Here is a 14,248-nt window from a genome sequence, read left to right as displayed (position 1 = left end):
GTGGGTATGTGGGCTGGGGCAAGTATAGGCATGTCCCAGCAGCACACTTAAACAAGATCCCTGATTCATAATGAATTCCACAGGCTCCCTACTGGTTCTTCTGTATGTACTGACACATTAAAACTAGACTGTCTTGCTAACATGAGGTAAGAATACACTTTTATTCCTGTCTGTGAATGCAGTCTGAGACACTTCACTGGAAACTTAACAGGAAAAATGACTGCAAGCCAAAATATTAATTTTTAATGGGTAGCAGGTTTAAAACAAATAAAAGGGAGTTCTTCACTCAGTGCAGTCTACCTGTGGAACTGCTTGCCTGAGGAGGTTGTGAAGGCTATGACTATAATAGGGTTTAAAAGAGAACTGGATAAATTCATGGAGGTTAAGTCTATTAATGGCTATTAGCCAGGATGGGTAAGGAATAGTGTCCTTAGCCTGTTTGTCAGAGGGTGGAGATGGATGGCAGGAGAGAGATCACTTGATCATTACCTGTTAGGTGTCCCAGAGGGAGAGTGAACCTAGTATTGGGCACTGTTGGTAGACAGGATACTGGGGCTGGATGGACCTTTGGTCTGACCCAGTATGGCCTCTTATGTTATTAGCCCCCTTCTAACTGTAGAAGTCATTCAGGTGCCTCAGTGCTCACCTTTACATGTGGAAGTCTTGTTTACTGTATCCACAGTAGTAGAAAAAGAAGCTCAAAGTGCTTCAGCTCACTACCTTAATTCAATACAGAAACTTCAGACCAACATAACCATAGGCCCTTAAACAGGCTGCTGCTAGAACCTCTTTCCACCCCAGGTTTAGGATTTTCCTTGCAGCATGACTATATGCAAAGGAAAATTAACATGAGTTTATTACCTCTAGATTAAGGATACCAAACTTTGTGGAGTTTGACATTTCAGCCCTAGCCACCTTCCTTGTATTCACATTTTTAAACCCTGCCATTTTAGGCTGACACATACCCCTTCATTGCTGTTCCCTAGGCTGGTTAGGGCAGAGGTTTTAGTAACTTGTGTTTAAAACACAGGTGGGTCCTTAATCTGTGTATGAGTGTTTACACAAATCATTTAAATTGATGCAGACCCATGTGGACAGTTACAGTAGTATAAGGGTTACTTTAACTAGTACAAATGCTTCCATGGTAGTTATAGGAAGCTAGTTTTGTTTTAAAAGAATTCTCATTAGCCTATTCCCACGCCTCATTCTTTACCTCAAAACTGGATTTACAGCAGTTATACTAATATAATTGAGCAGATCCTTGTGCTGAACAATAATGATTTGAAGTGATTGCTGATGACGCTCCATGAAACTGTACAGTAAAGTCATTAGGCTCTACAAAATATACTAACATCTTTAAGATCAGGCTCTTATGTTTCATAGAATAGGCAGTGTCTACATTTTAATTTGATACATTTTGCTATATTTTTCTAGTTTAAGAACATTGTCTAATAAGTCCAGTATGTGCAGTAAAGTAAACATTACCACCCTATCAAAATGTAACAAGTCTTTATTTAACAAATTTCAAGTGCCTCACCCCTCAAGACAACAGCAGACCAAAGGGTACACAGAAGCAAGAAATGTATACAATTATTAGGACACATTTATGAAGAGGCACATTCATCTTTTTCCACTCTGCTTCAGATCACTGCACATTTGTGATAACCTTAGCAGCCCAATAAGTTAGAATGCAGGTAACGCAAGGATTTATTATTGCACTATTTGACCATGACAGATATCCAGAACCACAACTGTCTCTTGCTATGAGGAAGAAGGGGCCAAAAATTAAGACTGATCACATTATAGGGGCCTTGGCAAGACAACAACATTTAGCTTTGCCTCATCTCAATGTATATGACCCATATGCAAACTGGGCTTCAAGTACGTTGGCTAATATTCTATCAACTTCTTTAAGTACACTTCTTGTCAAACTGCTCTCAATACATATATATAAAAAAACATTTTCTCTATTACAATAAGAGTTTAAAATGGTGAATAGCTCACACAACTGAATCATTCCCCCTCCCCCAGTCTGTTTTAATTAGCAGGTCTTTTATTAAAGTCTCATTGCAAGCAACCTTTCCCGGCTGCATTAAAGTAGTCATGGTTACAGGGCTCTCCTTTTGCTTATAGTTCATTTGAGATTGTTTATAGCATGAAACAGACACCTTGCTAAGATGGCGTTCTGTTACTGGTAGCAGCCTCACTCTTCCGGCTGCTTGGTTGTTTTGTAGAGTTTGTGGTAATCCATGGGTGTGCAAGCACGTCTTTCAGTGGCAGCCTCTGGTATGGATTATGCTTCAGGAGCTTTACAATTAAGTCCTTAGCTCCCTCTGTTACAAAAGGAGGAAATCTGAATTCCACCTAAAAACAAGCAATAAGTTACTATTCTAGTGGTAAATATAGAACTAACATTTTCAGGTGTTAGGAATTGTTTGTAGTTGTACAGGGAATAAAGCAGAGAATACTGGGATGTAGATGGAGCCAAAGGAAAGTTTAGAAGAGCATTATCAGTCAGCCCATACACGAGATCTGACTGATTTTTTTTCCCCCCAGCCTCGTCACTTTTCAACTATACAGAAGCAAACCAGGTTACTCCTCAGAGAATTCTGCACCAAAAAAATTAAAAATTCTGTGCACAATATTAAAATTCTGCAAATGTTGAGAATCAAAACAACACTACATGATCACATCAGTTTCAATTATTTTGGTAATTTATTTCAAAATACCTGTGAGCAAGTATGTCTGTAACAATAGAGACACCAGTTTCCCCAGGAGTAGAGAGTTAAAGAAACCCCTATGACAACCCAGTTCCTGTTTCTCTCCCCCATCCCACAGCCAGACACCCAGCCACCTCCCCCTGTCTTAGCCTTGCCAGGACCCCCCCAGCCCAGATACCCACACCTCCTCCTCACCAAATCCCAGCCCCCACACCCATCCTCTTACACCCCAGAGCCCAGCTGTGGCCCCCCAGCCCAGAAACTCCCCCACCCCCACCGCCCAGGGATCCAGCAGGAAAAACAGTCTGATGGTTGGACCCAGGCTTGTGTGGAGTTTCTTGCACACCACTGTCTCCTTCCCTCAGAGCACATGGGGAACTGCAGCTGAAGGGAACCCTCTAGCTCCCTCCCCCTCCCCCCAGCAGTGTCTTCTATGCACAAGTTGGGCTCTGTCAGGTCCAGCAGCACTGCAACCAATTTCTGTGGGGGAAAGGAAATTCTGCACACACATTAATGTCTGCAAAATTCTGTATTGCGCAGTGGCACAGAATTCCCCCAGGAGTAAAACCAGGAATCCCCAAAATGTGGTACATGAAGCTTCATGTTCCATCCATTCACTTCACAACGACTTTTAAGAAGGTGGTACGTGAACCAATTCATTGTGAGACCGTGAGTTAGAAATTTTGTTGTACTCATGATTACTAAAGCAACCTTTCATATGTGAAGCAAGTAAAAGCCTTCGTACAGCTTGAAACACTGACCAAGTTACAAATTCGACACAACGCTTCAAAGAAACTAGGGTAACTAAATACCAATGGCACCTTAAATGCCAGAATTCAACTATTCAATTGCTCATCATTTCTAGTAGCTGAAATGGAAAAAGGGTAAGAGAAGCCTCTGGAGGAGAAAAATGGGAATTATTATAGGGAAAAGAGAGGGAGAGTCCCAGCGTGGGAGAAGAAAGAGAATCAAAGGGCAGAAAGTAGTGGTCCTAAAGGTAACTATTTTCCCTCAGAGGGATGATGAATGTAGCAACAGTGTATTAACAAAAAGTTACAGATAACTGAATGTTATTTACTACACTGATTTTTATGCACACCTCCCACTGACAGTAAAAGTTTTGCTGTGGCTTGTATGTTAATTTACACTGGGTTACAGCCCATATTAAGAGAAGAATCCAGCCTTCTCTAAAGGCTGATTTAGATAAAATCAGGGTAATTCCTGATGATCACAGCTGCTAGGCTGCTCTTTGATTAGCCATGGGAAACCATAGGAAATGGAGGCCCCATTTTCCTTCCTGTAAGTAGCTGAGAAAACATTTCAGTTTTATCACCCCATATCTATTTAATATCACTGAATAGGTGACTTAGGAGGAAGAAGTGAAAATGACCCAATACTTGCCTTTGAAATACTTCTGTAAGTTTCCTGGTATGTCTCTGCCTCAAAAGGAGGTTTCCCTACTAGAAATTCATAGCACAGAACCCCCAGGCTCCAGAGATCCACCTTTTCATCATGTGTTCTCCCTTCAATCATTTCAGGAGGCAAGTAGTCAAGTGTACCACAAAGAGTTGTCCTCCTAAAACACATACAAATGGTTTCATACAGAAACTGTAGTTTGGGCTTTATGCAGCAGTATTCTCCATTTCTAAGAATCACTCAGTTACTTTGCTAGTACCAGCTTGCACCCAGAAATTCTAGTTTCTCATATGAACTTAATATTCAACTTCTGTACTTAACTATCAACTTTTAGACACCATCTCGAGGGCAACATCTGTACTGATAACTTGGTGTGTTCAGTTACACAAGGAAGTGCATAAGTACACATAGTAGTTGATGCTCCCTTTATTCCAAAGAGCTCACTTCAAGTGTCACACATTGGACAATGACAGAGGGGGCTGGTCTGTACTCTTGAACAGTGGTTCTCAACCAGGAGCCCCCTGGGGGGCCGCAGGGGGGCCATCAAGTAGGGCCCGTGTTAAGACTTGCTGGGGCTCAGAGCTAGTGTTCCATCTAATTTATTTCCACCCATGTGCGGAATGAATTTTGTTACATGCACCAATATGGGGGTGATGTGAGACACATCACCTCCATATTGGTGCACATAAAATTCATGAGTCGGGGTGGGGACAAGGGGTTCAGACTGTTGGAGGGGGCTCAGGGCTGCGCCCAAGGATGAGGGGCTCACGGCTGGGGCAGAGGGTTGGAGTGCGAATGGGGTGAGGATTCCGGCTGGGAGTGTGGGCTCTGGGGAAGGGATAGGCGCCTGTCCCCCAGCCGCGGCAGGTCCAGGACAGGCTGGATTGGGGCGCCTGTCCCCAGGCAACAGCAGGTTTAGGGCTGGGCTGGGGTGCTGGTCCCCCAGCCGCAGCAAGTCTGGGGCTGGGCTGGGGTGCTGTGCTGCGGCGGGGCTGGGGCTTGGGGAGAGGCATCTCTCCCCGCCACAGCCCTGAGCGTCTGTGCAGTGCTTAATAGGCAGCTGCGCAGCTTAGAGGGAACTTAGCTCAGGGCAGAAAGCCAAAGCCCCACCGCATGGAACTGAAGCCAGGGGCCATGAGTCTCGCCACCCGAAGCTGAAGCCTGAGCAATGTAGCTTTGCAGGTGGACCCTGTGGCATGGGGCCCCAGACAACTGAGCTATTTACTACCCCCTAACACCGGCCGTGTCTTTTATATGCAGAAAACCAGTTATTGTGGCACAGGTGGGCCGTGGGATTTGTACAGAATGTTGAAGGAACTCAAAGAAAAAGGTTGAGAATCCCTGCTCTTGAGAATTAACGACGGAAACCCTACAGTTCTCCCCAGAGGCATGCAAGGCTCCAAATACACTAAAACAGTGCTTTCTTGCTACACTCTGCACCAACACATCAAAGGGGATTGGGATGAAGGTAGGACAGACCTGTAAATAAACTGGGCAAACCAACCAGTTTTGGGGTTCTCATGACACAGTGTGCATATTTCTAGGCAAGTTGCAGTTGTGTGATTCAGTCTCTGTGCATCAGCCTTCCTCAATTAGTGCTGTGACAGTGGTGTATGTTCTTTAATACATACTAAGATTTTATTTAGAGCCATGAAGCTTTGTGCTGCATCAAGAGATGATAGGGTACTAGCATCTGAGTTCTTACCTAGATGACGGAGCATGCACAGACCATCCAAAGTCAGCAATCTTCAGCTCTCCGTTTGAACCAAGCAGCAAGTTTTCTGGCTTGATGTCTCTATGAATCACTCTCTTTGAATGACAGTATGATAGAGCATCTGCCAATTCTGTCATATACTGTAAAGAGTGATCCAATGAGACAGTATATGTTAAAGACATAGTAACCTCCTTAGCTTAACTGTTAGAGAACTTGGTGTCTAGACACCCATTGTGAAATTGGCAGTGTTGTCAGTTTCAGCCCAATAAGGTCTATCTTAACACTTTATAAGTTATTTCACCCTTTTAAGCCCCTTTGACTATTTAGTGCTGTGCTCTACAGCAGTGGTTCTCAACTAGGGGTCCAGGGCCCACTGGAGGGGGACAAGCAGGTTTCAGGGGATCTGCCAAGCAGGGCTGGCATTAGACTTGCTGTGGCCCAGGGCAAAAAGCCGAAGCCCCACCACATGGGGCTGAAGCCTGGGGTTCCAAGCCCTGCCACCCAGGGCTGAAGCTGAAGCCAGAGCAACTTAGCTTCACAGGGCCCCCGTGGCGACGGGCCCCAAGCAACTGCCCTGCTTGCTGCCCCCTATTGCTTGCCCTGCCTTTTATATGCAGGGAAACAGTTGTTGTGGCACAGGTGGGTCCTAGAGTTTTTATAGCATGTTGGGGCTCAGAAAGAAAAAGGTTGAGAACCCCTACTCTACAGCACCTTCCCCTCCTCTATACTTACTTGAGACATCTAGGACCTTAAAGTGGCAGCCAACAGCGAACGGTCATGATGCATATAGTAACTAACTTTCTAGACTATTCCTAAATATCTAGTTTCAAAACTAAAAGATTTTTTTTAATCAGTTCTGCTCTTAGTTACCAAATGCATTGATTTCAGTGGAGATGCACTCATGTGCCTAATGTCAGATTTTGATCTAAAGGTCTAACTTTATGCTTCAGATATTAACTGCATTTGCAAAAGGTTGGTGGATGATAAAAAAACTCTAGAGACACTTACAGTAGCAGTTCTCTGCTCATCAAACTTGGTTAGCTTCTGCAACTCTTTGTAGACTTCTCCACGAGGTGCATATTCTAGAATTAGGTAGACTCTTGTGGCATCATGGAAGTAGCCATATAGCCTGAGAATATTGGGATGTCTGCAAAAAAAATGTGAATAGTTTTCTGGTAGAAAACATCTCTACACAGACAAACAAAATACTGATTTTCATTTTTTGGGGGGTCACCTATATAGATGTTATGTAGTTACTAGCACCTAGTTTGAGTTTCATGCATTGGAGGAGCTAGACTGCTAGCTAACATTTTATGGAGTTATCACTCCCTAAAATTTATACCAGTGACAAAGCACATATCAACTTTAGTATGGAAAGGTGATTTTGATTGATTTTATTTTGAAGACACTTCTTTTTTTAAGTCTGCTAGCCATTGCATTCAAGAAATTTCTTCAGTGTAGCTCTGTAGCATTTCACCTCAGAGTGCTTCTGTTTGGCAAGCCTACTGTATAACTTAGGTTTCAGAGTAACAGCCGTGTTAGTCTGTATCTGCAAAAAGAACAGGAGTACTTGTGGCACCTTAGAGACTAATAAATTTATTTGAGCATAAGCTTTCATGGGCTACAGCCCACTTCACTGGATGCATACAGTGGAAAATACAGTAGGACGATTTCATGTGTCAGTCTTAGTGCCTTTAGGCTAGTAAGTAAAGTAAGTAAAGTTCTGGAGCTGCTACAGCTTAGAGTGCATATTTTTAACTTCCTTTCCTTTTTCCTCAATTGAGCAAAGATTGTTTAAGCTCCCCTCCGCCCCCCATCTTTATACAGCTTTTCAGAGACACCTTGTTTGTGCACCTCACTTCTCTAGACAGCCTTCCCAACCATGCTACCAAGATCAAAGTATATGTTGGTAGAACTTAGATCACTCGGGAGCGTGAATAAGCCACCCCTCTGAGCAACAAGTTATACCGACTTAAGTGCCAGTGTGGATACTGCTATGTTGACAGGAGAGCTTCTCCTGCTGACATAGCTACCGCTTCTTGTGGAAGCTGGAATAATTAAGTCAATGGAAGAGCTCTCGCCCATCAGCTTAAAGTGTCAGCACTAGCACCGCTACACTGGCGCAGCTACATCGGTGCAGCTATGCTGCTGTAAGCTCTGTGGTGTAGCCATAGACTCAGGGATATTAAATATTTCCCCCCACTCCAGAATATAGAAGACTAGAAAGTTTAAGGAACATTTAAAGGAATTGTACACACTTGTGCCATCTAAAACGAGTGGGAGAAATTCCCTTATATAATATTTGACCGGGGGGGGGTTAATAAGGCCAATTCCTTTAATTGTTTCCTACCGTGTGGCATAAAGGTCAGGATAAAATACAGAGACATGCAATTGACTTGCTGTTTTGAGAGGTTGCTGTGGCAAAGCATAAAAACCTGCCCTGTAGATTCATATTGCAAGCTCCGTACATGTGATAGTCTGTAAGTAATCAACCTTAGTTAGATATCAAGAAAATGCTTGGCACCGTACAAAAACTAGAGAGCCTGCCCTAATATCATACAAGTGACACAGGAGACTGGTTTGCCCAGGCCATCCCGAAAGAATAAACTTTCACAAGATATTCCTACCCTCCTCCTTTAATTGAGGGTCAAGAGATACAATGGAGTCCAACTGTCTCTCCTGTTCTCTGGAAGCATATCTAAAAAAGTAGTTTTAGATCAATTTTACCTAAGATGAGACTGTATTTCTACTTCTCTCCGCAGCTGATGTTCTACTCCTGCTTTTTCCAGCTGTGTTTTAAACAACACCTTCAGCGCTAGGATAAATTTACTTTGCTTTTCACGAGCCAGATACACATTTCCAAACTTTCCTTTTCCCAGAGGACGGCCAATTTCGAAGTCATCAAGACACCACTGCCTTCTATGAGAAAGTTAAACAGTTTAAGTTGCTAGAAGCCACACCAGGGACTAGAATTTCTTGATACATTGGGGTAATGTCCCAGAATAACTCCACTGAAGTCAAATGAGTTACTCCACATTTATACCAAATTAACTGGCCCCAAGTATTCCCCCCTCCTAGGGCCAGTCACCCAAGAAATGAAAACCTATCTTTGGGAAAAGGAACGCAACATGTAAGGGTCAGTTCTCTTTTCAGACTTCTGGATCCAAATCTTCAGTTGTGCAGGGAATTTTGCACATGGCCAGGTTGAATGTGCCAAGATAAAAGCATGCCTGGACACAAATGTCCAATTTGTGCACACAATTCAAGGTGTGCACATATTAGTGGTTTGGATATATCAGAGTGCATGCACCTAATTTAGTGCGCATGCTCTTGTGAGCTGAGCCATAACAACTCTGTCTTGCACATGCTATTAATACATTTTCTTCCAATGTTCAGGTATATGTGCAGAAGACTTGAGAGTCTGGAAAGAGTCATTTTTCATTTAGTTTCAAAATATAAAGTTTTGTCCAGCTTCATGGGAAAAACAAAAAACATTAAGTTGAGGTTTTCCATACAAGAAAAAAAAAAAATCTTCACTCAGAATAGCTTCTTAAATGAAAAGCATATAGTTCTCTTTTGGCTAGAGTATGCAGATTTTCCTTTTTTAAACAAGCTATGAAAGCCTTTGCTCTTGAAGGTTATCAGGTCATGAAACAGATTAAAGATTTCCTAGAACTTCATGAAAGTATCTCATATTCATAGCTCCAAAATATTTTGTGGTATTTACAAATGCAGAGACAGCATTCCTGATAATGAACAGGCTCAAAAACAATAGTTGCGGTTAAGCCACAAAATATTTTGCATCCAAATTGCTACATTATTTAGTCCTAAATACAAAGAGACCCTGGCCCCAACAGACATCAATGGCAGCATACCCATGGACTTACTTTTTAGTTTCTTCATTTTTCTGGACAGATGTCCCTTCTGCTTCAAGGCTTTTTGCTGCACATAAAGAGAATTGAACACTTCATAACTATAGTTCATAAACACCACTGTCTGCTTCCAAAATGATTATTCTCAATCTAGTTCCCAAGTTTTGCATACAAGCCAGGCTCGGACTCCACGGACAGCCTGAACCTATTTAGTTTCTCCTATTGCAACCATTACCATGGTATCTGAGCATCAGTGACCACTATCTTAGTCTCATATGAATAAGCTACTAATCTGGCCTATGAAAAAGCAAGCAGCATCACACTAGCTAGTAAATCACAACTACAAGGGATTTTTTTAATCCAGGAAAACTCTCTATATAAGTCTGAACTACCCTTCTAACTTGTCTTCCCATTAGTAAAGCATTCTCTTGTGGATTGTAAGGTATTTTGGGCAGGGACTGTCTTTTTGTTCTATGCTTGCACAGCACCTTACCCGGCCGAGTCCTGGTCCATAATTAGGACTCATAGGTGCTATGATAATAAAAATAATAGAAAAGAATTATGGTTCAAGGTGAAACTAGACAAATCTCTTATGAATGCAGCAAGAATACATGCCAATTTAGTTAATATGCTGAAGTTGACTGCATATTATTGAAAATGAAACATTTATTTACAGTTATATTTACCAGATAGTGAAGCCTGTGGAGGTTCCTCATTGTTTTTACTTGGAGCCTGAGGCCTAGAAATTGGTTGAACTAGAAAAGTTGGTCGGGGCTGTTGCATCAGCTGGTTTTGAGACTGTTTCTGGTTTGACAGCACAGATTTTTGAGCCTGTGACTGTACAGGAACTCGCTGAGCCAAATTTGAAGGACACAAAATACGCTGTGCTTGGACTCCACCTCCAGGTACCCGATTCTGAGGATGCTGCTGATGCACAGGGAGCCGTTTTGGACCATCTCCAATGGTGGGTAGAGTCTAAAAAACCCAACACATTTAATTACAGTAGAGGCACATACAACATACTAGAAGTTTTGCTTTTCCTGTAGTTTATTCCTTGGTCCTGTCCATTTATTATTACAAGCAGGCAAGTGTTTTTTCCTATCTGTGTATGAGCTAATTAGCTCCATTACACTCAATTAATATACCCATTAAGAGTTAAAAAAAATAAATCAGACCGAAAGGAGGATATCATAAAATCATAGGAATGTCAAGACTGATAGGAATGTTGATAGGTCAGCTAGTCCAGTCCCCTGCACCGAGGCAGGACTAAGGCCTGGTCTACACTAGAGTTAGGTCGACATAAGGCAGCTCATGTCAACCTAACTCTGTAAGCATCTACACTAAAAGGTAGTTTCCACTGATGTAAGTTGTCCACTACATCGACTTAACTCCACCTCCATGAGAGGCGCAGCGCTTAGGTCGATGCAGTGTCCGTGTAGACACAGCGTTACTTACATCGCCGAGGGGCCGGCTGTCAGTGTGCCATAACGCGCATGCAGTTAAGTCGGTGGAAAGCACTCCCAGTGAGGACGTGCACTGCGGACAGGACTATAATGTGGACATGAAACACTGCTTTAAGTACTGCAGTGGCTGTACATTGATTTAACTTGAGTCAACTTAATTTCATACTGTAGACATGCCCTAGGTATTATCTAGACCACCCTGACAGGTATTCTTGTTCTTAAAAACCTGACAGAGAATCCACAACCTCCCTAAGCAATTTGTTCCAGTGTTTAACTACCCTTACAATTGGGAAGTTTTTTTTCTAATATCTAACCTAAATCTCCCTTGCTTCAATTTAAGCTCATTACTTCTTGTCCTGTCCTCAGGGGATAAAGAGAACGATTTATCACCCTCCTCATTCTAACTACCTTTTACATACTTGAAGACTTAGATCTGCCTCTCTTCTCTAGACTAAACAGTCCAATTTTTTCAATTCTTTCCTCATAGGTCTATTTTTGTTGCTCTCCACTGGACTTTCTCCAATTTGTCCATATCTTTCCCAAAGTATGGTGCCCAGAACTGAACACAATACTCCAGCTGAGGCTTTATCAATGCTGAATGGAAGAATTACTTCTTGTGTCTTGCTTGCAACATTCCTAACAATACATCCCAGCATGATGATCACAGTCTTAGATATTTAAAGACCCATATCACAAGAAATGGCTGCCACCCCACAGGAAAACATTTTAACACTAACACCATGCAGAAGCAGTCTGTAGAAGTTGTATTCCAGGTGGCTAAGTCTCCACAGCAGTGAGCTACTGAGAGTAGCTTGGAGAATATTCCCTGTGTCTTTACGAAAAAAAGCAAAACCTATTTGATGAAGAGTCAGCGATAATTATCACAGATAATTTGTGGAGTGAACAAATAGAAGCTTACAGTCCTCGTATGATCAAGCCAAGTAAAATGCATTTGCCTAGTAAGTGTGCAAGACCACTTTACCTTGACACTGTGACCAGGGAGCCCATTGTGGTTCTCTTTACCATTTTTCTCCATATTGCCTAAATAGAGAACATTTAATTGCAGAGCTGTCTCATGCAGGGACATTATTAACTAGAAATATCTTCTATACAGAGCAACCTTCTCCTCATCACCCCTTGCATGTCCTCCTCATACCCCCAACCCTCACACTCTGCTTTCTTCATCCACACCCTATATCAACCCACACCCCGCGGCAGTTTTCATACCTTCAATGCCCCTCCGCAATGAAACCCCCACACCACCCACAGATGCAGTCTTCCCACTCCCCCATCTGGTCCTGCACAATCTCCTCCCATTACCGTCAGGATCGTAATGGTTCCTACTGGCCAGAAAAATCCGAGTCTCGGAACCCGGTATCCTTTACAGTCTCCCCCAGTACAGTCCCCTGGCGCTGTAACCGACACACATCATACCCCTCAAATCCAGCTCCCCCTGCAACCCTCTCCCCATTACAACGCTTCACCTCCAGCTGGCTCCCGCTCACAAACGCAACTGCACAGGTCTCATACTTCCCCGCCGACTGCGCCCCGCACCCCCATGAAGCCCCCCCCCCCCCCGCGCTGCATCTCCCCCGCACGCGCTCCCCACCGGCTCCTGAGGGAGCCCGCCCACGCGCTCCCCACCCGTGAAGCCCCCCCCCGCACCTCCCCCGCACGCGCTCCCCACCGGCTCCTGAGGGAGCCCGCCCACGCGCTCCCCACCCGTGAAGCCCCCCCCCCCCCCCGCTGCACCTCCCCACGCCCCGTTCCCACCAGCCTCTTCATTCCCTACTCTGCGCCTCACGCCCCCGCGCCCTCCTCAGCCCCTAGGCGGCCCCCTTCCCAGAGCCCCCACAGCCCCGTGCTCCCCTCACCGTCACCACCACCCCGCTGGCCCCGACCGCCCGAGCTGTTTGAATTCAAACCGCCCTCCTGGGCTACCCTTTAAACCGCCGCCGCTCTCCATTAGCCCATCCCGAGCCCCGCCTCTGCCACCCGAGCCTCACCCCCGCCCCCAGTGTTGCCGGGACACAAAACGCTGCGACCCGCTGCACGACCCCACTTCCAGCACCCAGCGATGCCGCCGCGGCACGGATGAGGCGTGTGACCGTCAGTCACTCACCTGCTGGGGGGGGGGAGAGGGGGGTCCGGACTCTCACAGCCTGTAACTGGTACACGTCTCCCCCCCGCACCGTACTAGGGACAAGCGATACCGTACAACAGATAATTAAACGATCTGCCGGTGATGATTTGATTTCTTTTCAGGCGCCCGCCCGCGGAGGCCCAGGATTGGCCTCTCGAGGCCACGTGACAAGGAATGCAGCCAGTTACTATAATCCACTGAGTTTTTTAAAATAGAGGCAGATGATTGGCCTCCTGAGCCCACGTGACACGATCAGCGGCCATTTCTGACAAACCTAAGCGGAAGGCGGGGATGCGACGTGCTTGTGAGATCACGCTCACGCCAAGAGGGGTGGGGCTTCTTTTAAAATGGTTGTCGCTTCGGGCTGAGAGTCAGTTGGAAGCAACCATTTTAAAAGAAGCCGCCCCCTCCCCCAAATAAATCCTAGTTGGGGAAAATCACAAGCCCAAATGCGTTTATGATAACTGCGCTGCCATAGGTGGGCGGCCTGGAGTTACGCGATTTTGCGTAATGAAAGACCGACCAAGCAGAGAAGAGGAAAGTCCGTAACTGGCGCGTCGGTCTACAAAGTTAGCGTAGGGAGGAAACAAGAGCGAGATGATGCGTAAAGAACGCACGTAGCGGCGTTAACGCGACGCTAGGAGCGGGAGGGCGCGGCGGGTAGCGGTGACGCATGCGCCCGAGTCGTGCCCGTGACGTTCAGAGGCTCGCTCGGCAACCAGAGGAACAGTTAGGAACCAATCGGCGGGCGGCGCCGCGGACGAGAGGCCAATCAACAGGCATTCTTGTTCCTCACCGCCGGCCATTAAGATCTGGCGCAGAGAGTGCGCACAGAGCCTGGGGGGTGGGGACGGGAAGGACTTCAGGGGGCTGCCTTAGAAGGTGCTCGTCCCTAGCTTCAGGCGGAGAAGGGTGGCTGG

General features: G+C 45.1%; 1 protein-coding gene across 9 annotated transcripts; it reads right to left on the bottom strand.

Moving 5' to 3' along the window:
- Positions 1 to 1,492: 1,492 nt before the first annotated feature.
- Positions 1,493 to 14,149, bottom strand: AURKA (aurora kinase A). 9 transcript variants are annotated; one of them, XM_043526577.1, is made up of 9 exons: positions 14,125 to 14,149; positions 12,168 to 12,226; positions 10,409 to 10,697; positions 9,738 to 9,792; positions 8,578 to 8,769; positions 6,859 to 6,997; positions 5,842 to 5,990; positions 4,122 to 4,296; positions 1,493 to 2,364 (listed from the first exon to the last, which is right to left on the bottom strand). In XM_043526577.1, exons 1-9 carry the CDS (start codon positions 14,132 to 14,134, stop codon positions 2,173 to 2,175), a joined length of 1,260 nt encoding a protein of 419 aa, XP_043382512.1. In that variant the 5' UTR covers positions 14,135 to 14,149; the 3' UTR covers positions 1,493 to 2,172. The 9 variants fall into 9 exon arrangements, with proteins under 9 accessions (XP_043382512.1, XP_037771212.1, XP_043382513.1 ...); XM_037915284.2 differs by lacking the exon at positions 14,125 to 14,149 and adding an exon at positions 13,308 to 13,678; XM_043526578.1 differs by lacking the exon at positions 14,125 to 14,149 and adding an exon at positions 13,192 to 13,263.
- Between the last annotated feature and the right edge of the window lie 99 nt (positions 14,150 to 14,248).

This window comes from Chelonia mydas, chromosome 13 (genome assembly GCF_015237465.2).
Source record: "Chelonia mydas isolate rCheMyd1 chromosome 13, rCheMyd1.pri.v2, whole genome shotgun sequence".
In the NCBI taxonomy this organism is placed as follows: Eukaryota; Metazoa; Chordata; order Testudines; family Cheloniidae; genus Chelonia; species Chelonia mydas.
The sequence above is the reverse complement of the archived record's forward strand: the minus strand, read 5'-3'. Positions and strand labels throughout refer to the sequence as shown.